Source organism: Sorghum bicolor, chromosome 7 (genome assembly GCF_000003195.3).
Source record: "Sorghum bicolor cultivar BTx623 chromosome 7, Sorghum_bicolor_NCBIv3, whole genome shotgun sequence".
Lineage (NCBI taxonomy): Eukaryota > Viridiplantae > Streptophyta > Magnoliopsida > Poales > Poaceae > Sorghum > Sorghum bicolor.
Window position 1 is genome coordinate 12018941 of NC_012876.2, and position 23446 is coordinate 12042386.

The 23446-nt window shown below is 45.0% G+C and overlaps 1 protein-coding gene across 3 annotated transcripts; it reads right to left on the reverse strand.

The window, feature by feature from the left end:
* On the reverse strand, positions 19006-23055 carry LOC8057874 (protein Rf1, mitochondrial). 3 transcript variants are annotated; one of them, XM_021464333.1, is made up of 3 exons: positions 20290-23055; positions 19319-19421; positions 19006-19186 (listed from the first exon to the last, which is right to left on the reverse strand). In XM_021464333.1, the coding sequence occupies exon 1, from the start codon at positions 22751-22753 to the stop codon at positions 20447-20449; it is 2307 nt and encodes a 768-aa protein (XP_021320008.1). In that variant the 5' UTR covers positions 22754-23055; the 3' UTR covers positions 19006-19186; positions 19319-19421; positions 20290-20446. The 3 variants fall into 3 exon arrangements, with proteins under 3 accessions (XP_021320008.1, XP_021320007.1, XP_002445276.1); XM_021464332.1 differs by having other exon boundaries at positions 19006-19411; XM_002445231.2 differs by having other exon boundaries at positions 19006-19421.

Consider the following 23446-nt stretch of genomic DNA (forward strand, 5'->3'; position numbering starts at 1 on the left):
CTACACATTGACTCCGTGGACCAGGAACACGTGACAGCTTGGTAGGCTCACACTTAGGTCCTTTTGGTTCCACCAACTAAATTTTAGCTAGCTAAACTTTAGTCACTTTAGTAGCTAAAGTTCCAAACACATTGACTAAAAAAAGCTAAAATAGTTTAGTTCCATTAGTCATCCAAGAGGAGCTAAAATAATTTTAGCTAACTAAAATTTAGCAAGGGGAACCAAACAGGCCCTTAGACTATCTCCAACAATCATCACCCAAAATACAAGACCTATTTGTTCTTTGGGTAGCGCTACAGGTAAAAGGTTCCATACTTATTTTTAGTCTTCTCCAACAACAAAACCTAAAAGACAACACTCTCTGCAAATAGGTCTCGAGGAGAGAGGATACCCAAATTTGGGTTATGCCTCTCCTGATACACAAAATACGTCTTCTCTATAAGTACTCTGTTGGAGGCTATAGGTATTGTGTTGGAGACCTGTGGGGGTATAGACCCCTATACCCTTACGGCTAGACTTGGGCCAGGAGGCTTGGCCCATTACGAGACAAGCTCAAGGTTTGATCCGACAGCTTGGAGTTTCGCGCAAGGAAACAAGACGTGGAGATCAAGCAGGATTCTAGTCGGTTAGAATAGGAATTGATATCGAACTATCTATGGCAATTATAACCGACTAGGATTAGTTTCCAGATCTGTAACCCTGCCCTCCGGACTATATAAGGAGAGGCAAGAGACCCCCCCCCTAGGATATCATATTCTCTCAACACAAATCAATACAATCAGACGCAGGACGTAGGTATTACGCCAACTCGGCGGCCGAACCTGGATAAAAAGCTTGTCCGTGTCTTGCGTCACCATCGAGTTCGTAGTTTGCGCACCGTCTACCGATAAACTACTACCGTGGGTACACCCCAAGGTAGACTGCCGACCAGCTTTCATCGACAGTGGCGCGCCAGGTAGGGGGTGTGCGTGCAACTTCTCTGGCGAACAAGATGGTTACGATCCCAGCTTCCGCGACCGTGCCTGAAGGCCTCACGTTCACCGTCGGCCAGATCACGTGGACGACGTGCAGAGACGGCCTCACGACCACGGTTTCGAAAGAAACTCAAATCCGATCTGAGACCACGCCGTCTCCGACCACTCGCGTGGCGGCACCGAGCGCCCGACCACCGCTCCCGCACTATAAGGGAAAGAAGATCGGCTGCTCGGACTTTCTCCAAGCGCTCGATCGCGCTGATTCCAAGCTACTTGAAGCCTCCCAACTAGTGGACGGAATCCTGCGTCAGCCTGATCAAGCTGCTCCAACGGATTTTTTCAAATCCCGTCGGCCAACTCGTGTCTTTACACACGAACGGCTGGGAACGCCCCTGACGATAACCTCAACTCCCTCAGGACGATCCGTCAAGCTCAAGAAGGGAGACTATCCTTGCAGCCTAAACAACTCGGCCTCTCTCTACTCGCGGCACATCCAATCCGTTTTCAGCAAAGCGGGTTGGTCGCCAAAAAGGAACGATCGTCACTACGTCAACATGGTGACAGTCCAAGAACCACGGGACGGCCAGGCTTCCAGCACCAACTCAAGCACCGGTTCCGTCCCCACCGAAGTTATAAACACCGAAGACGAGGACTACGACCTGGATTTGCCCTCACACCCTCCGGGTTTCCCTCGTTTCCCGGTATTCCCCCCTCGGCGAGGAGATATTGTCTTCAATGTCAGCCCCCGACGAACCGGTCGTCGATGGAGAAACGGACGAGCAGAGGCAACTCCGCGAGCAGAGGCAACTCCTACGAAAGCACACGACCCACGTCCTACAGGTGGTCGATGCGAGGGAGACCAAAAGGATCTTTAGGCATTGCTGGATAGCCCGTTGATGAAGACCTACTCCTTTACATTGCTGCAACCGACAGGGTTGTTTCCACAGCAATAGTGGTCGAGCGAGATGAACCAGGTCATGCCTATAAGGTCCAGAGGCCCATTTACTTCATAAGTGAGGTCTTAAACGAGTCCAAGGCCAGGTACCCACAGATACAGAAGCTCATATACGCTATCCTAATAACGTCAAGAAAGCTGAAACATTACTTCGACGGCCATCGAGTCTCGGTGACCACCAGTTTCCCTCTCGTGGACATTCTGCGCAATAAAGATGCCAACGGCAGAATCGTAAAATGGGCAATGGAGTTATGCCCATTTTCCCTGGAGTTCCAGAGCTGCACCACAGTTAAGTCTCAGGCCTTGGTCGATTTCATTGCTGAGTGGACGGATCTCAACGAGCCTCCCGTTCCCGATGTCTCCGACCACTGGTCAATGTTCTTTGACGGGTCCTTGAACATCAACGGTGCCGGCGCTGGGATACTGTTCGTGTCGCCTAACAAGGACAAACTGTGTTACGTCCTTAGGATCCTCTTTCCGGCGTCAAACAATGTCGCCGAATACGAAGCGTGCCTGCACGGCATAAGGCTAGCCGTTGAGCTAGGAGTCAAACGCCTCTATGTCTATGGCGACTCTGCTTTGGTTATCAATCAGCTCAACAAGGAGTGGGACGCAACCCACGAAAAGATGGATCTCTACTGCAAAGAAATTCGCAAATGGGAAACCAACTTCTACGGCATAGAGTACATCCATGTGGTCCGGGATAAGAACCAGGGAGCAGATGCGTTGTCAAAGTTAGGATCATCTCGGGCCCAGATCCCGCGGGGTATTTTCGTCCAGGACATCCACGAGCCCAGCGTAGGCTCCTCCCTGGTCGACAAGCAACCCACTGAGGCAATGCTCATAGACGATGCCACTCCGACAACCGGTGGTCATGATTGGCGTACCCCGTTCATCAAGTATATAACGGACGGGACAGGCTTTCAGGACAAGACAGAGAACGAGCGCCTCATTCGACGGTCAAAGAACTACATCCTGGTCGACGGCAAACTTATGCGAAAAAACGCAAGCTCTGAGGTACTGCTCAAATGCATATCCCAAGATGATGGTATCAAGCTCCTAGAAGACATACATGCTGGATCCTGCGGCAATCATGCCGCATCCAGAATGTTGGTCGGAAAAGCCTTCCGGGCAGGTTTTTATTGGCCAACCGCGGTCAACGACGCAGAAAAATTGGTCTGACACTGCGAAGGATGTCAGTTTTTCGCTAAGAGGACCCACGTACCTGCTCACGAAATTCAAACCATCCCGTCGTCCTGGCCCTTCGCTTGCTGGGGGCTTGACATGATCGGGCCATTTAAACCAGCTCCCGGCAACTTCAAGTTTGTTTTCGTATTAATCGACAAGTTCTCCAAGTGGATTGAATACATGCCTCTGGTCAAAGCAACCTCCGAGAAGGCTGTAGAGTTCCTCAATCAAATCATACACAGATTCGGTATCCCGAACCGCATAATCACCGACCTGGGTACTCAGTTTACTGGCACCACATTTTGGGACTTCTGCGATGACAGAGGCATAGTCATAAAATATGTGTCAGTGGCTCATCCACGGGCCAATGGTCAAGTTGAACGCGCAAACGGAATGATCATTGATGCCCTAAAGAAAAGGCTGTACACCGAGAATGACAGAGCACCCGGTCGATGGATGAAAGAGTTACCTGCCGTGGTCTGGGGCCTCCGAACTCAGACCAGTCGAAACACAGGAGTTTCTCCCTACTACATGGTCTACGGCTCCGAGGCAGTCCTGCCGTCTGACATAACCTTCGGATCTCCTAGGATCGAACACTTCGACCAGGCGACAGCCGACAACGCCAGAGAACTCGAAATCAACTGCATGGAGGAAAAGCGTTTGAATTCTTGTCTCCGAACAGCAAAGTACCTCGCGGCAGTCAGGCGATACCACAACAGGAACGTCAAGGACCGTTCCTTCGTGGTCGGCAACCTGGTACTTAGGTGGAGAACAAGCCAAGAGGGAATGCACAAGCTCTCCACTCCCTGGGAAGGACCCTTCGTGGTCGCCGAAGTCACACGACCCACGTCCTACAGATTGGCATACCTAGACGGGACACGCGTGCCTAACTCTTGGCATATAGACAAACTTCGACGATTTTACCCATAAGTTCTAATAACTTTTGCTTGTAAATATCTTATAATTGTCAATAATAAAGTTTTCTATTTTTTGCCTATACTTTGTTGCACGCAGAACTCTTGGCAAACCTTCTGCAATGGAAGCTCCTAGCGACTACAAAGTCGAATACGGTGACACGTCACTCAGAAAATTGTACAGCGCTCAAAATAACAGTCATGACAAAAGCAAACTTTATTACAAACTTTACATACAAAGTTTACAATAAATACCCTGACGGGCAGACGCTAGTCTATTCCTACAGACTACCCTATCGGCCTAACTGCTCGGGCTGATCACCCGTTTGGCCCTCCTGCCCGGACGAAGGGGTCGGGGCCACCGGCGCCTGGCTGGTCGAGACCGCAGGCGTCGACCGCCCATCTCCCGCAACGGACGCGCCCGACAGCTCCTTGGCCGACCTGTCTGAGCCTGGCTGGTGGGGGGAGTGGCCGTTCCGCACAGATTGATGTCGCCGATCACCATCGACGACAAGTCCAACAGACCACCCCGAAGCTCGTCCGCCTCCTGCGGGCCGACCTCCTTGGGGTACCCCTTCTCCAGCCTGGACAAGTCGACCAGGGGGTAGTGGGCGCGCACCATGCTAAGGACATGCGCGCCAGCGAACTCCCCAGCGTCCTCCACAAATTGCTGGAGCCAGTCCCACGCCCGTTGCGCCTTCTCCACCGGAGTCAACTTCGGCGCGCGGGGCTGGCTCTCCGGGAGCTCGGGACTGATCAGATCCAGGACCGGGGATACTCCATTCCAGATCTTACAACAGTTGACCTTCCAGGAGTCCCGGTCCTTGACCAGCTCATCCAGGTGTTTCTTGGCGTTCACCTTGAGCACTGCAAGTCAAAGCGGGACGTTATCTTCGACATATCAAAAGACAAATGGGGTGACAAGGGGCAGATAACGAGGCGATGCGTATTACCAGATAACTTCCGGTCCTTACGACCCAACTCCTCTCCTGTTCGACGCCCGGACTCCAGCGCACCAGCGAGCTCTTGGCCGAGCTGCTCCTTCTCGCTGACGGTACTGGTTGGCCAAGCGACGGGTAAGCTCGAGACGATGCTCCTCTTGGGCATTCATCTCGGCCACTTTCTCCCCAACCTCCGATCGCAGCCGGTCCACCTCCGCGGCCAAGGCCTTGTTCTCGGCCACAACGCCTTCTATCTGGTCGAAGCACCGTTTCTGGTACTTCGCCGTTTTCATCGCGCCCTACAAAACGAACATATGACAACCAAGCAAGACAACGCACAGAATGTACAACAGCGCAAAGAACCGCTTACCTTGACTTCGTCGACGAGGCGTTTGGCCGCGCGCTCGACCCTGGCAGCCTCCTCGGTCTCAGCGAGCTCCTCATGCCCGATGAAGTGATCCCCGCGTTGGCGCCACACATACACGTGTTGGCGGCCATCGCGGGGACGACCTTCAATCTCCTCCACCTCGTCGTCGGAGGCCGCCTGGGTTTCCTCCTCAACCGTCGTATTGCTCCCGGTAGCAGTCGAAGGCATTACTGGCCCCCGGGCCAGACCCGGGGATCCAGCAGTCGAAGCGGCCCCTGCTCGGGGCGGCGTGGGGACTTCGCTCTGCTCGGCGGGAGGAGGGGTTGGGGCTCTCCCCTCCCTTTCTGTGGCGTTCGCTGGGGGAGGTGCCCCTGTAGCCTCCTCAGCCCTGGCCGGGCTGCTCGCCATGGTCGGTGCCGCGGCAGGGGGCTCCTCGGTGCTCACAGGCACAGCTGCAGCCGCAGGCTGCTCCGTGGTCTGCGGCGCCGCATCTTCAGCAGCGCAGGCAGGCTCACCCGTCCCCTGGCCGGCGGCATGGCCGGGGTTGACATCCGACGCCGCGCTAAAAGAACAAAAGTATAATAAAAAATACCAAAATACGTAAGTCGAACACTTACAGGTCCGATCGACGGTGGGTCGCGGTGAACCTCCTCCTCGTCCGGCCAGCTGGCACCTGCGCTCCCATCTCGACAACGCGCGGTGCAGGAGGGTCGCTGGCCACCCGATCAGTAGTGGCCGGTGCACTATCTGGGCGGCTCCGAGGACGTCGAACTAGCGATGGTGCGGCCTCCTCGTCGTCGTCGTCAACAATCCGCACGAGCCGACGGCGCTTGGCTGCTCTCTGCCGGCAGTGTCGCCGCCGGCGACGGATCCGCAGGCATTGGCCTTTTCCCCGCCACCCTTTCCTCAGTGGTCGGGACAGGGCGGGCTTGTTCCTCCTCACTGCTGGTGTAATGAGTACACCGAGCAGCGTCCTCCTCTGGCGGGACTTCTCCCGCAGGATTCTCCATCCCCGGCGCCAGTGATATATACACTGAGCACCGGTCGACATCGCCGATCTGCAAAAGCAACAAAGATGAGTCAGCTGCAGACAATATACGAATGCTAAAACAAAATAATCTGCAACATACCTTTGGTGCTGGTCGTCCTAACTTGAAGGCTTGCACCCGATCGCTGCCACGGATGAAGCCTCCGTCCGCGAAGTTGAACAGCTCGTTTAACAGCTGCTGTACCTCCGCCTTCTCCAAGATCTCCGGTCGCATCCTGGTCGGGTCCACGCTTCCGGCATACTCGTACGCCGAGTGCACCCTCTTCTGGCAGGGCATCACCCGACGACAAATGAAGTTGCCGACCACGCCAAGCCCGTCCAGGCGCGACCAGTCGATCAGCTTCATGAGATCCGCCACTTGACCGTCGAACTCCGGGCGGTCGGTCCAGCTTACCCTCTTCTCAGGAATGTATCCCACGTCGCAGAACGTGGAGCTGCCCGGTTCCTCCCTGATGTAAAACCACTTCCTATACCATTCGGTCAAGGAAGTGTTCCATGGACAGTGCAGGTAGCGGTTCTTCATTCCATCACGAAGGTTGAGGTATACTCCACCTGCAACCTTGAAGCCTCCAACCGCTCCCTTCTTCCTCAAGCAGAAAAGATAACGAAAAAGATCGAAGTGCGGCTCTATACCAACATAGGCCTCGCACAGATGGATAAAAGTGGAGATAAGGAGAATTGAGTTCGGGTGCAGATTGCAAATCCCGATCTCATAATACAAAGGAAGACCTTGAAGAAAGGGATGAACAGGAACCCCAAAGCCCCTCTTAATGAAATCCTCGAACACGACGATCTCACCGACACGAGGGTCGGGGAAGCTCTCCCCTTCCGGCGCTCTCCAGCTGCCGAGCTCCGAGCTATGCAGGAGTCCCATCTCGACGAGGTCACCGAGGGACTTGGTGGTGCTGCGGGACTTTTTCCACTCCCTGGCCATCAATTCGGCCCTTTTCTTGGAGTCGCTCTTCGCCATTGGAGGTGAGGAAGTGGACTTGGGCTACGAAGATGAAGGTGATTGAAGGAGGCAAAAGAGGAAGGTCTGATGGCAATGGCAGGGTAAGCAGTGCAGGCGGAACTGTCGAGCTCTTATAACCCGCAGCTCCACCCCTCCCACTTCCTGTATTCTCGGGAAGTGGGCGGGCCATGCGGCGGATGCGGCGTTTCGGTTTTTAATGATTATAGACAATTAATGCGGAGGAGTTTTCGTACCAATTGATGGTTTCCTTTTTTCAAACCACGCAAAGGGCGGCTGCACAGTTGCCAGGCGCAACTTTTCATGCATCCATCTGACACACCATCAGAAGGTCTCGTCACGTCAACTTTAACTGGAAAGATTTTTTCAAAAACAAGAAGACAAATATGGCAGAGAGTCAACAATCCGGGGACTGCACCGACCACCGAGCACTTGATGCTCGGGGACTGGTCGATCAGTCTATCAACTCGGACGCCAAGGACTGCACCGACCACCGAGCACTTGATGCTCGGGGACTGGTCGCCCAGTCTATCAACTCGGATGCCAAGGACTGTACCGACCACCGAGCACTTGATGCTCGGGGACTGGTCGCCCAGTCTATCAACTCGGACGCCAAGGACTGCACCGACCACCGAGCATTTGATGCTCGGGGACTGGTCGCCCAGTCTATCAGCTCCGAACTTTAATATATCGCACCGACCACTGAGCGCTCGATGCTTGGGGATTGGCTGTCAAACAATTGTACACCCGGGGACTGGAAGATTAGTCTATTCAATTGCTGATGAACTAGTAAATTCAATTTTAATTTTTTAGACCTTGCTACAAGGCTCATACTTCGCCTTCCAGCAAGCTCGGGGACTACATCGGTACGATGCATCTGGCGATGCATCTCAGTTTCAGAATTTCTTTGAGGACTTTTCTTTTGACCCTGGCACCACGTGCCTACGTCACCTACTACCAGGCTCGGGGACTAAGTGGGCACACTTCACATTGCGGTGAATATGCTTGCTTTTTTGAGGTTTATACTTTTCTTAAAAGTAAAGTGGGCACACTTCACCAGGAAAGAAATCTTTTTTAATTTAGAGCACCATGCATTCTTCGAACAATCAGCTTCTTCGATGTCAATATTGATCAACTGTCTTTTGAGTTGGTCAAAGTACCGTTGCAACTGTTTGGGCGATTCTTTTGTTTACTGAAGACGTCAAGCCTCACTGATCGAAGAAGCTCAAGACGACGTGTTACATCACAATACATGGTGCTCGGGGACTAGCTGTGGGGGTATAGACCCCTATACCCTTACGGCTAGACTTGGGCCAGGAGGCTTGGCCCATTACGAGACAAGCTCAAGGTTTGATCCGACAGCTTGGAGTTTCGCGCAAGGAAACAAGACGTGGAGATCAAGCAGGATTCTAGTCGGTTAGAATAGGAATTGATATCGAACTATCTATGGCAATTGTAACCGACTAGGATTAGTTTCCAGATCTGTAACCCTGCCCTCCGGACTATATAAGGAGAGGCAAGGGACCCCCCTAGGATATCATATTCTCTCAACACAAATCAATACAATCAGACGCAGGACGTAGGTATTACGCCAACTCGGCGGCCGAACCTGGATAAAAAGCTTGTCCGTGTCTTGCGTCACCATCGAGTTCGTAGTTTGCGCACCGTCTACCGATAAACTACTACCGTGGGTACACCCCAAGGTAGACTGCCGACCAGCTTTCGTCGACAAGACCCATTTTAGGTTTGGGTTAAGTCTCCTGTTGGAGACAGCCTGGCCCTGTTTACTTCCCTACCCAAAAAAATTTCATCCATCCCATCGAATCTTTAAACACAAGTATAAAATATTAAATATAGATAAAAAATAAACTAATTAGTAATTACACAGTTTGGTTAAAAATCGCAAGACGAATCTTTTAAGCCTAATTAGTCCATGATTAGCTTTAAGTGCTACAGTAACCCACATGTGCTAATGACGGATTAATTATGCTTAATAGATTTGTCTTGCAGTTTCCGGATGGACTATGTAATTTGTTTTTTTATTAGTTTCTAAAAACTCCTCCCGACATCCTTCCGATATATCTCATGTGACACTCAAAAAATTTTCATCTCCAATCTAAACAGGGCTTAGTCGCGAAATTTTTTCAAGATTCTTCGTTATATGAGGCCTTGTTTAGTTTACATCAAAAAATTTTAAGATTTCTCATTACATCGAATATTGCGGCACATGTATAGAGCATTAAATATAGATGAAAACAAAAACTAAGTATACAGTTTGCCTGTAAATCACGAGACGAATCTTTTAAACCTAGTTACTCCAACGTTTCTCAAATAAAAACAAAAGTGCTATAGTGTTAAAATCCAAAAACTTTTTGGATCTAAACAAGGCCTCAATCTTAGGAAGCATGCATGAAGCATTAAAAATAGACGAAAATAAAAACTAATTATACAATTTACCTATAATTTGCTAAACGAATCTTTTGATCCTACTTGATCCTAGTTAAATACATATGAAAGTGCTATATTAGCCAAAGCCAAAAAAATTTGCAAACTACAAGGCCTCAACCCTTGGGCATCCCAGTAATGTTGGCAAATTTTGTTGTTGAACATACCAGGTGATGCTTACAGGCATCTATTTTTGAGCGATTTCTAAAAGACACTCTAGATTTTGACAAATTATCAATGAACAGCGTGTCTAACAAAATATTTTTATAAAATAGATATAAAATCATATAAGCTTTAAATTCTTCTAGACTCTACATGATAAGAACCACATATTAAAATATTGTTTCCACTGAAATTGACTATTTTGCCTCTCCTCATAAATAAATAAAGTTAACCATGGTTAATTTATTTATATAACTAAAAATCTTGGAAAAATCATATAATACATACATCACCAAATCGTGACTATGCTAAAAATATCTGCTCAAAATAATAAATTTCATAATGATATGTTTAGCATAACTGAGTTATAAATTTATCTTCTGACAAGCTAAATTGATATACGGAACTTTATTATTTTGAGCTGATTTTTCTAGCACAGTCATGATTTGGTGATGTACGCAATCTTGATTTTTCTAACAATTTTAGTGTCCTTCAAATACTTGAACAAATTAACCATGGTTAACTTTGTTTATTTATGAAGAGAGGCAAAATAGTCATTTTTAGTGCAAAATAATATTTATTGTGTGGCATCATGTAGAGTCTAGAAGATTTTATGGTATAATTTTGGAGTACTTATATGATTTTATATCTATATTATAAAAGTATTTTGTTAGGCACGATGTCCATCACCCAATTTGTCAAGAACTAGAGTGTCTTTCAGAAATCGTTCGAAAATAGGTGTCCAAGAAAAGAGTCATCACTTGGTATGTCCAACAACAAATTTTGTCATAATAGTCACATAGTTAGTCTAGAAGGAATTATATTGCCTATGAGGATATCTTTAATAGCAATTTTCAAATAGCTAGCTCGATGAGGTATATAAATCATAAAAAGTAATATTTTTATTAGCTATCAAGGAGAGAGATCAAATAGTTAGCAATTTACAAATAGCTAGTGACTTCCAAAAACCTAATATAGCACGATCTTCTAGAAATATATCTCTCACATAGCTCTCTACTATAGTGTTTATTTTTTCCTATTTAGGCCTTGTTTAGATTATTTTTTAGATTTTGCTACTATATGACTTTTGTTTGTATTTGGCAATTATTGTTTAACCATGGACTATGTAGACTTAAAAGATTTGTCTCGCTAATTACAGACAAACAGTGTAATTAGTTATTTTTTTAATCTATATTTAGTGCTTCATGCATGTGCCGAAAATTCGATGTGACGGAAAATCTTAAAAAGTTTTTGGATTTAGGTGTAACTAAACAAGGCCTTATATGTCTCGTATAGTTAACTATTTTCAAATTGTCATTGACAGCCAATAGAATTCCTCCTAGATTAGCTATTTTAGAACCATTTCTACCCTAAGAGCAGATTTAAAATGTAACTAGTTACTATCTCTAAGATGAATCTTCTAATAGGGCTAGCTTTTAGCATATAGCTTATACATGGATAGCCTTAAAAAATAACACTCTCGAATAAACTTAAAATGTGTAAGAACTTAGCTTTTGATCAAGAGCTACTTTTCTCTCTCTTATGTTATAATATAAAAAATTTATAGAGATAGATAAGGGACATGGGACTTCCTCATCCCCAACTCGTGCTCATTCACTCCGGAGCACAATTGAAGATGACGTGGTCAGGTTGGAGGCAGTTGAAGGGTCTAGACGGTAGACTAGAGGGAGAAGTGAATAGTTCTTTTCAAAATTTATCGCGCCGGCTAACCAAAACAAATACGAAATTAAAACTATCGGTCTAGCCAAGACTACACCCCTCTATCTAAGTTCTCTAGCACTTTGTAAAAGATTCTAAACAAGCAAACAAGGTGCTTCCTTAGCTTGAGCTTACCTAAACAATTCTAGGTGCAAGGTCACACAAACCTATACCACTAGTACTTCAAACACGAAGAAGCTCCTACACAACTAGTAAGCAAAAGTACAAAGCTTCTAAGCTCACTACCAATGCTCAATAACAAGGCAACCCATGCCAAATTAGAGGACACAAATTACTTAGCTACACAAACTAAACAATGTGACTAACAAGGTTACATAAACCAAATTAACCATGCAAGAGAACTACTTCTAGCTACACAAGCAAGAAGGTAACTAGAAAGCTACACAAGCTAACTAATTATAAGAGCAACTACACAAGCATAAGTATATAGAAAGTAAATACAAGATTGTGTATAGCGAATGCAAACCACCGAGAAGAGTAGACAATGTTGACATGGTGATTCTTACCGAGGTTCACTTGGTTGCTACCAAGCTACGTCCTCGTTGTGGCAATTCACGCACTTGATGGATCACAAGCTAATTAGCAATCCAAAGCCAAATCCTTAGCGGGTGCCGCACATCCACTCTCAAGATAGAGATCATCCAAGTCACAAGCAATCCACTAGAGTTACTCTTCGCGATCCTCGTGGGGTGAGCATCATACCCCTCACAATATCTTCTCCGGAGCACCGCACAATCTCCTTGCATGCTTCGACGGAGTCACAAGCCACCAAGCCGTCTAGGAGATGGTAACCTCCAAGAGTAACAAGCACCACTGGCTTGCAACTCGAACACCTAGTGCCACTCGATGCAATCTCTCAATGCAAACGCACTAGAATCACTCACTCGCTATTGATTTGCACTCTTGCAAGCAAAAGTGAGTTAGAGGCTTTTCTAGCACACCCCAAGCATGGACACTAAGTCCCAAGGGTGCCAACTATTGGCATCTCTTACGCCGCACCCGCTAGGTTGTCATCTCTAACATGACGTAAGAAATATGGTTGTACTTATAATCATGGCACTTATAAAACATGAAACAAAAGTTACTCACAAGTGCACAGATAAAATACTTCCATTGTAGCATTTCACCTAGGAAACTTTCAGGTATCATTATTTATAATTTTTTACCACTGGGAACTTCTTAGAAGGGGTCTAGAAGAGAAAATTGATATGACTATAAGCATTAGAAATACGTACTCTATATATGAGTCAATTAACCACTTCTATCTAAACAGGGGTAAGGCAGATAATGATGATAATAATGATAAATATGATAATGAGATAATGATAGGGAATCCACAATTAGAGATGACTCATATGATCAAGTAGGTTACATAATAAAGTGATACGATTAGAGATTTTAGTTCCTAAATGTCATCCTATCTACTAAGTCTCAGGGATTATATTCTACTCTTTACATTTATAGCAAAATCAATCTTCCATCTAAGGAACATTACTTCAGGAATTCAAGAACATAGCAATCCTTCCCCAAGTAGCCGAGTTCTACTTGTCCTAGATTCAGGGAGTGGACTACATAGGACTCAACGAAGCTATCACCTTCGCGATCTACCACATGGTCCGGAAAATAGGGTGCATTCGCAGATAAATATAATCTAGACACCACGTCTACATTACCTCTACCACCTAATCCAATCCGGAGTTGAACTAAGCGCTCTACGAACATATGTCTAAACTTATTATCAATCAAGACTATATCAAAGATAGAGCTAGAATAAGCTAAGAACAGAATAAACAAGAACATAATAATATTAAAGTAGCACAAAGTCATAATTACAAGATATAATGATAAATATTACCAAATCTCCTGACGTTGATCTGGATTCCTAAGCCGCGCTCAACTCTACTTGTAACTAACTAGATCTAACCCCAAACTTGAAGTGGAGCTCTAATCTTATAATTGGAAACCCTAGCTTTTCTCTCTTGCCTTGTGAATGAGAGATCAACTAATGAGATATCTGATCATTGATGCCCAGGAGGGTCTACCCCTGCTTATATAGTCCGGTGGGACGAACCACGACCCTTGGATCAAACCGACATGAAACAAGGATCGAGATGCGTCATAGAGGTCGATTGGAAGCCATCACGCGATTCAGAAGTTTCTTCCAGAGAGGCCTAAGCCGGTCGGCCTGGCATGTGGGGCCAATCGGCCCCACCTGTCTGACGTCGAGGCGCTGCTTCCATTATATATGAGATCTTTGCACCCTTTCCTATCAGTTAGGCTATATGCAATCTATCCTCCCTCCTAGCTTCAATTATTATTTTTATATACCGACACAACTCAAGTGGGGACAAGACAAAGTATGACAAACAATTGGATCTCACATGTAGTATCCCAAGGAGTACCTTTTCTATGAAATAAAAGCAAAATTGTTTCTGCCAATACAGCAAACAAGGTAGCAAAAACATTTTTTTTTGAAAGGAGATGAACTCTGCTTTTTAGAAAGCTATGAAGTTGGTATGAGATTAGAGATTCCAGTTTACAAAATAGCAGCACACAAACTGGCTAGAAGCTTAGGGCACTCCCAATGCAGAAACCATTGTGGTTTTTATAGACATTAATTGCAGTGCCACCTAACCATTTTGCTGATGTGGCAATGTAGTTATTGAAGAGAGAGTAAAAATCATAGAAACTGGGTCTAAGTTAGAAACCATGTCTACACAAAATCCAAGATATAAAGTGATCTGATTGGCTAAGAATAGAGAGAGAATGAATGTGATTGAATATAAAAATATTCTATAGAAACTATCCATTGGAACCATAGTTTTTATATATAGTGTCTATAAAAATTAATGAGTATAGAAACTATATGTAGTTTCTAGCATTGGGAGCGCCCTTAGAAAGAAAGCAACGCCTTACCACTGCTGCATCCAACAATAGCACTCCAGAGGGCTGAAACTCCATGACCCAAATCCTCAGCATACCAATGACGCTTCCCGCTGTTTCCTGCTCAGTGCCCTTCAGACAGCAAATAATTACTTCGCCACAAAATGTTCCAGGCATGTACGGAAAGTCTAAAACTGGTTGAGAATTCTGAATACCTAAAGAAAAAATAACATGTATTTTTTCTTAGTTAATTTGAAATGAACCGTTGAATTGGTATTTAGTAACTGGTAGCAGGTTTGGTATTTATAAAGTAGTCTCCTGTACAAGGAATGATTAATTCAATGCACTATTGGGCTATTATATAAAGAGTTGATTCTTTATTTACAAAGTCAGTTTCAAGAAAAGTGAGCATTATATAAAGAGTTTATTCTTTATTTATAGACTACTCAGTTTGGACAATATGCAATGGATTTGATATCTTTTCCTAATATTTAAAGATGAAAATTTTAGTCCGTCGGTCGTTCTATCCGTCATGTCCATATATACCGGTCGGTCGTTTTGTCAGCCACAAGAAGCCCGAGAGTCTATCAAAAAAAAGCCCTAGCGGCGGTGCCAATCTTCTTCTGTCTTGTTGGCTCTCCTTCCTGTCGACCAGATGGACCGAACTGTCCTGGTGCTCAGAACTGTCCTGGTGCTCACCTTCATCCTACGTATATGAGTTGAGCCATTAATTGGACATTAGGCCGGCTGATCACCAACGAGGCCTCGTTGGCGGCTGCGTTCTCTATTGTTCATTACGAATGTATCATCTCATAATTCTCTAATTATTCTAAAAGAACTCCAAATTCTCTGATCATAAATCTTTACCTAATATTTAATTATAAAAATTTCAGTTTATTCACTTTTTCTGTCCGCCCATAAATAACAAATTAGAAAAAAAAACTCAACACTTACAAACCAAACCTTGTTGGCCTTGCAACTGCGCCATGCGTTTTTCTACAATGTATATTTTATTTATTTCTCTAGAGGCAGCTCTTCCTTAGCAACCTCCTCCAGTAATAGTTCATTCACGGTGTTTACAACCTAATCAGCGCCGCTGCCGGCGACATTAGGTACGGCGACCGTCGAAGCGCGAGAGCAAGAACTCCAAGCCTTTGCTCATTTCTGACGTGCTGCTACCCTCGACTTTGTCCTTGTTTGTCCTTACCATCGCGTGGCCTGAGGAGGCGGGGAGAATCTAGCCAGGTCGAGCTCCGGGAGCTCATCGATGGAGGATGCGGTTGGTCCTTGCCCCCTCACGGCTCTGCCGCGTGCTCTCTGCCACCACCTCCATATACGCGAAGAACGACGTGAATCGAGAATAAGAACAAAAGCTTTTCTCTTTTTAATCTAGATATAAATACTAGAAAATCAAGAACATAAATTAAAACCTTTCTTTTCTTTTTAAATCCTCAACAAAAATTGTAAGAGTTTGCATAGGGCCAGTGGCGGGTGCGTCATGCTGGAGTGGTAGACAGGAGCCCTATGGTTAGAGTAGGACATCGTGGGAGGTTGGTGAGACAGTGATCCTGTGTGAGGTGCCGACTGTGGGTGCTAGAAGACCAATGGAGAGGACGTAAAGTGAGGAGTGCATGAGGGAGTGGACGTAAGCGAGAGCAGGATTAAAGATAGCACCGGTGAGTAAGAAGAAAGATCATACAATTTTCAACTATATGACCCTTCTCCCGTGGCAACGCACGAGCATATTTCCTAGTGTTATCTGAAATATGTAGGTTTGCTGAATGGAAATTTAAAGAAATTGTTAGATGTTTTGGGCCTTGGGCCAAACAATTCCAAATAAATCTCAAAGACCCACTCATACATGCATGTATATATGGAAAGGTGGGGGGACTTTAGTCCCACCTTGCTACTTCAAGTGGAGTGAGGCCAACTTAAAAAGTTGAGCTATCTCCATCTTGTTGAAGCAATTAGGGAGAGGAAAAAGAAGAACCACACGCGCGCTCGCTCGCCTCGCCGAGGCGGGGCCAATGGACGCACATGCACGACATGCGTGTGAATGGTCCGGCGGCGGGGCCAATGGGCGCACATGCACGACATGCGCTTGAATGGTCCGGCGATTTCCCGCTTCAACCCTTGCGGGTGCGCAGCTTCCTTTTGCTACTTGGGAGTTTTGCATGCATGGAGGAGATTGCGTTGGCCTATTTGGTAAGCAATTATTCTTGTATTATGGCAAGTGCGTAAACGACGTAAAGTTTCCATAATACGGTGATTGATTGCTTGCCTATTTGCTATGTGCGACGTGTGTATAAATATAGGACGAGACGTCGTCCTTTGTACTGAGAGATTCATCTCTTCCTCGCCACACTACTGTGCTGCCGCCGTCTTCCCCATCCCGTCGCCGACGTGCCATCGGTGTCGGGAGAGCAGGCTCCGAAGCCTACGTCTCCTCGCGTCCTTGGGGCGTATCAGGTTTTTGGAAGCGTCGTCGCGACTGCTCGCTGGACGTCTTCTTCCCACTACGCCCGATGTTCGCCGATCTCCATCGACGATCTTCGTTTTTTTCTTCTTCCTTCGCGCCGACAACCCACTGTAAGGATGTCTATCCTCTCTCTGTTGTTCGGTTTCATATCATTTCTGTTGCTAGCACTAGATTCCGTGAACTTGATTCAAATCGTAGTGCTAGTTTCGATTCATATATCTGTGATACATGTTGTTAGCCTTTTTCTTGTTGTCGGAATTAATCTATACATCGCTAAATTACTTTTATTTTCAACAGAAATCGCAATCTAATTAACTTAGAGAATGAGCTATACCGTTACTCAGTGTATTTCCAAATTTAGGTACAACACTTGGATCTGTAAAGCCGCAGAATGATACCAGTACTCAAAGTACTATAGTAAGAGACAAATGCTAGGCTGGTGCGACGAAGCTATGAAATGGATTTCTCGGATTAGTGGAGGCTTTATGAACCTGTGCTGATTGGACTATAAAATTTGAGATTTGTCCTTAGCACATAAGTTGTAGATCAGATGGTGCTTGTTATGCATTATCCTCACTTTTTTTTATCTATCGTTTTGGCTAGCCCACGTCTAGTAGCACTTACAATTCCTGTGATCTGGAATCTGGATGCTGCAAGGCCTTAATCTTGTTTCTATAAAAGCTGAGTAAAGTTGTTCTTGAAGACAAAGTGAAAGAGCTGAAGCTAAGCAAGCTACATTAGAACGGATTGAAAATATCATTTATGTCATATATTTCTCCCATTTTTTAATCTATACTTTACATTTACATGTTCATGTGCCCAAGCCACATCAAAGGAAGACTAAAAAATTTAATTATTTCATTGGCCTGGCTGTCTGGCTGCTCCAGCAAGGGCGCAGCAAAGCCGCGCCTGGTTTTCTAGTTTCGAGCATATTATCAATGGGTTGACGTTGAAAGCTTCCTAGATAGCTTCATTACTGATTAGCCATAGACATTTTTTTTGTGGGCCGTAACTGTTAAAATATTTGGGCTGGGTCCAATTTAACTGATGACCCAGGGATGAAGCCCATGCCCAAAAAGGCCTGCCATCTCAATCTCATCTCAGCGAGGCTGCTTTGGCTGATCAAAATTCAGATCAAGCTATCCTGCAGACTGCACCGTGGTATGAACAAAAGTTGATCTCTATTAAACAGATATATATTACAAAGAGAATTATTAGTGCGGCATTAATGGTTTCCAAAACGCTACTACTTAGTCATTGCTAAACAGAGATTGACCTTTACATAGACCATGGCGCATAAAAGTGTTGATCTGAATTTTTAGCAGACTGAACCATCGTCTATGTGATTGCAGATATTATTTACATAAAATTGGTAGACATAGTCAATCTTTGTTTAGCAATCACTGACTACTCACTTCATCCTAAAAATTCTCACAGAAGTTGTAAGTTATATTCACAAAGACAAATATTGTTTGATTTCTGAAAATAAAAAAGACAAACAAAACCATACAAGGCAAATTAGTTAGTTATTATATTATTTCTTGTCCTTGGTTCGCTATCTGGTTAAGCCGTTCAAACGCAAGAAATACTAGGATAACAGTTTGCAGGAAAATAGTGTAGGTTTTATGCTTGGCACTTTGGTAGCCTGTGGACAAAGATGTCAAATTACTGTAGCACCGTTTATCATCTTGAACTGGATGTAGTCAGGATACGATAATATATAGCTGTTGGACATTCTTCACAGTGTAGAGCTTTTCTAGGCCTTGACAAATCAGTAATTCACAACTGCACAATCCAAACATCATGATAAGAACTTGCAAGTTGCTCTATGGATCAGAACAACCGTTACTATCAACTGCGTTTACGATATAATATGGATGGAGTTGGCAATGGGATCATTCTTCTCCATAGGGAAGGGGGGAGAGAGAGAGAAGGATCATTCAGACTCCTGCAGCAACACTCCTCATCAACAAGATTAGCTGCTGCTAATCACTCTGTCATAACACCCTTCATCAACACAATTATTTTGACGAAGACTAGATAGAACTATGACAGTACATGTTAATTCCCAAGTAACATATGAAATACAGTTCCTCTTGCAGCGGCACTTAAGTTCTCCCCTGTCCGAAGTAACATATGAAATCACAAGTAATAACTCTAGGCTTAACTGTTAACTCTGGTGCTCAAAATTTCTCAGAAAATGACAGGTGCATCATCTATCCAACCATATTTACAGTAGATACAAAACCAACCTGAGAATCAAGAAGAAAAGAGAAATCTGAATATTGCTCCACCAGCGTCTGTTGCTCTCTTTTCAACATCCATATCTCTGTCCCACGCCTGTCCTGCTTGCATCTAGAGTGAAATTGAATCCTTAAACTGGACACTGGTAATGGGGAATCTTACAAAGCAAGTCAAAAATCTTCAAAACAGTCAGAGTCAAGCAGGTCTTTCCTAAAAGTAGAAAGGGGAAGAAGCCTTAAAGTGCCATATGCTATCTGGAAAGGGGTAAAAACATGCCAAGGCACGGCCACGACAAAAAGATTTTGCTGAAGTGATCATCTCCAATTTGGAGTGATAATCATGCTCAAGACATAAAGGGACAACTATATTCAAAGAGCATTTCATCTATTGTTTGTTTATTATGCCAGACTCTAAAATTAAAGTGGGCTTGACCATCATGTATGGATACGCATTCCTTTTGCAGTGAACATTTAATAGTACAGAGACATCTCCCCCAACCAGCTCTTTTAATGCATTTAAATCTAATGGAAGAATTAAAATGTTACAACACAAATAAAGCAAAAACAATTACAGACTTGACTGCGGAGGGGAGGAGGAAAGTTCTAACCACATTTTCCCAAAGAAACACCAGACATACACCATATGCACAGTTTCACTTGTTATCAACACAGCATACGAAAGGCGGATGCAATGAGAGGAGAAAACTAATCAGGCAGTGCATTGTAGAAATATATAGTACAGCAGTTGTTAACATAGTTTGTGTAAGGTAAAAAACATAGCAAAACTCTTACACTGCTAACTGTGGGGGAAATACACAAGCTTAAATTATAGGAATCACCTCACTGATAAAGAGGTCCACATGATAGATTTATCACTGGGAGTGCAGAGTTTGTTCACAAATTATATAAAATAAAATGCAAAGACTTCAGTGTTACTCATTACTATGCAAAAACAAGGACAGCACACAAGGTTATTTTACCTGTTGATAAACTTGACGCTCAAGACATTTCTCTAGGGAATTTCATCATTCAAAGCATACCACACAGCATGGCAAAAAAATTAGAACACAGGGCAGAGTGGTCAGGCCAACAAATTGACATTTCACACGGAGATGATAAGCACAGTTGAATCTGAATTCATCTTTTTTTGTCAACACTCAACTGCAGGCTTCGTTGAGGAAAACGATACTTTTCAGGCAGAGACTTTGCAAGTTGTTGATATTCAGCCCTTGAGTAAATTGATATAAGCATGGAAGTAGTGGAAGCCTCAAGTGAGAAATTCTTCTCATCAAGTTTGGAGAGGTAAACCCCAGCCCTGCCTATGTCACCTCTATGCAACAACCACCTAACTAGAGCATTTAACATACGTGAGTTTGGAGCAGTACCATTCTCTTCCATTGCTGAAAACAGCTCATCAAGCTCCTCAAGTGACCCTTCTTTTATTAGATTTTCTGCAATTAAGCGGTAGGTCTCAACATCCGGAACCAAACCATAAGCAGAGATAGTAGCAAACAAATCCATGGCATCTTCCTTTCTGCCACCTTTGAGCAAAGCACCAATCATGATGTTGATAGTAAAAATGTCAAGTTGAAGATCCTTGGAACACAGGCTCTGAAACATTTTGAATGCTTCATCAACAAAATTATTTCTGCAAAGACCATTCAGAATTATGGTGTATGTGTAAATGTCGCACTTTCTTCTGTTATTGATCATATTGAGATAGAGTTCCTTTGCTTCACAAAATCTCCCTATCTGAAACAAACCATGCAATATAGTATTATAAGTCACGACTCCAGGTGTAAGTCCCTTCATTAACATTTCTCGGAAAAGGCTATATGCATCATCTATCCTTCGAGCTTTGCAATAGCCATGAAGCAAAGTATTATAAGTAAATTCATCAGGTTTCAAGCCAATTGAGACCATAACATCAAGTAGCTTCGCCGCTTCATCAATTCTACCAGTTAAGCAGTGGCCATCAACTAATGTATTATATGAGATAACATCAGGCCTCACATCAACACGTAACATCAAGTCAATAAGCCTCTGGGCTTCCATGACCCGCCCTTCTCTGCATAAATTACACATTAATATGTTGAAGAACGCCGCATTAAGACGGATTCCTTGATCCAACACTTCAAAAAAAAGTTTCTCAGCCTTCTCCCACTTGTCAACGGTGCACAGTCCATAAACTAGGGAGGAAAAAACAAAGATGTCAGGAGTCACACCTTCATTGATCATCTGGTTAAATTTAAGGACAGCATCGTCCACCCTGCCTAACTTGCATAGTGCATCTATTAGTGCTCCATAGTTGACTACACCAGGACTCAACCATTGCTGTCTCATTTTGTCAAATATATGCATGGCCTCATCTATCATTGCCTTCTTAGCATATGCATTGAACATTATGTTGAAGATGTGATGATCAGGTGAAACACCATTTCGTACCATCAAATCTAGGAAACTATGCATTTCAGAAAGAGCACCTTCTGTAGCATATCCATGAAGCAAAATTCCATAGATAGTTACATGGGGTTTTATGCCCTTCCTAATCAAAGAATCAAAAATATTCCTGGCTTCTGTGCATCTTCCATTCTTGCATAGGTAGTCCAGCAGCACAGCATAAATAACACAATCTGGTTGAAGACCATGTGTGGACATTTCTTGAAGCATTTGAACCACCTCTTTCCACTTTCCAGTAGAAAGGTATCCATGGATCAGACAAGTATATGTGTGATTGTTTGGCCTAACACCTTTATCAATCATGTGCTGAAAGACACCCTTGGCTCTGTCAACCATTTGAGCTTTGCACAGGCCATCAATTACCGTGGTGTATGTCACAACATTTGGTGTGTGGCTTCCATCTCCATCATCAGCCATCATGTGCATAAGCTCAAGTGCCTCCTCAGCTCTCTTTTCATTGCAGAGACCTTTAAGAAGTATGTTGTATGAAATGACATTGAGTGTGCAGCCAAACTCGGGCATTCGTCGAAGCAATATGTCTGTGGCCTCATCCACCCTCTTCGCGTCACAGAGGCCCTTGAGTAGTTGTCCGAAGATGACTGTGTTATTCAAACTCCAGCCCGTCTTAAGGATGAGGCCAAAGGCGGCGAAGCCATGCTTCAAGCGGCCCATGCGGCAGAAGCAGCCGATGAGGATGGTGTACGTGCAACTGCTGGGAGCCACCTTGACGGAGCATTCACGGATCATCCGGTTGAATAGGGAGACGACGAGCTCGGAGGCTGAAGAGCATCGGGCGCGCGAAACAACGGTAAGCAGGCGGTTGAAAGTACGAACCGAGGCAGGCCTGGCGTAGGTAAGCATTTCGTCGAACAGCTTCAGTGCGTCGTCGAGGCCAAGGCTTCCCGAGCGGGCACGGCCGGCGATGACGCGCTCCAGCTCCAAGCACCGGTCGGCGGCGGCGGTCACGCGGCGCGAGCGCGACATGCCGACGGGGCGCCGCTGCGCTCGCGTGCGGCGCTAGCACTACTGGCACGGACGACGCCGCGCCAGCCTCCGGGTCGGTGGAGCAGAGCAGATCGAGTACTGCAATAGGTGTGGGTGGAGCAGACCGTGTCGTGCCATGGAGTGCGTGAGGGAGTGATGGGGCGGCGTGTTTGCTGGGGGCAGGGCGCCAGCCGCCAGACGTGGGCGACGGCCCCTTTCCTGTCTCCGCTTCCTGTCGAGATGGGTGATGTCTGACGAGAGGAACAACACTTGCACACACAGCTCGCGCGCCCCAATTCCATTGTCACGGTCGTTCACTACTTTTAAATCCAGCGATCCATCTGACAGGCTAATGCATGCCGGTCCCCCATCCTCCTCCCCTCACTTCTCTTTCCCTCTGCTTTTGCCATCATCATAAAAAAAATAAAATATTTATTTCAAATTACTATAACTTTTGAATGATGTATCTATTTTTAATTTCGTCTTCTCGGTTGTGTTCAACGTGACGAGACAAACAAAACTAGACCCCACTTTCATATGTTTCTAAGATTTTTATTTTTCTAATAACAATTTATGTATATTAACTTATAACATATAAGTTATATTGCGAACTTATTCTGCTAAGTTATGTTGCTAACCTATTCTGCTAAGTTGTATTGTATAACATCTGTTTATGTATAATAACTGCATAAC

Coding starts and splice junctions, on each gene's coding strand:
- LOC8057874 (XM_021464332.1), bottom strand. CDS start 22,753: ATGTCGCGCTCGCGCCGCGTGACCGCCGCCGCCGACCGGTGCTTGGAG.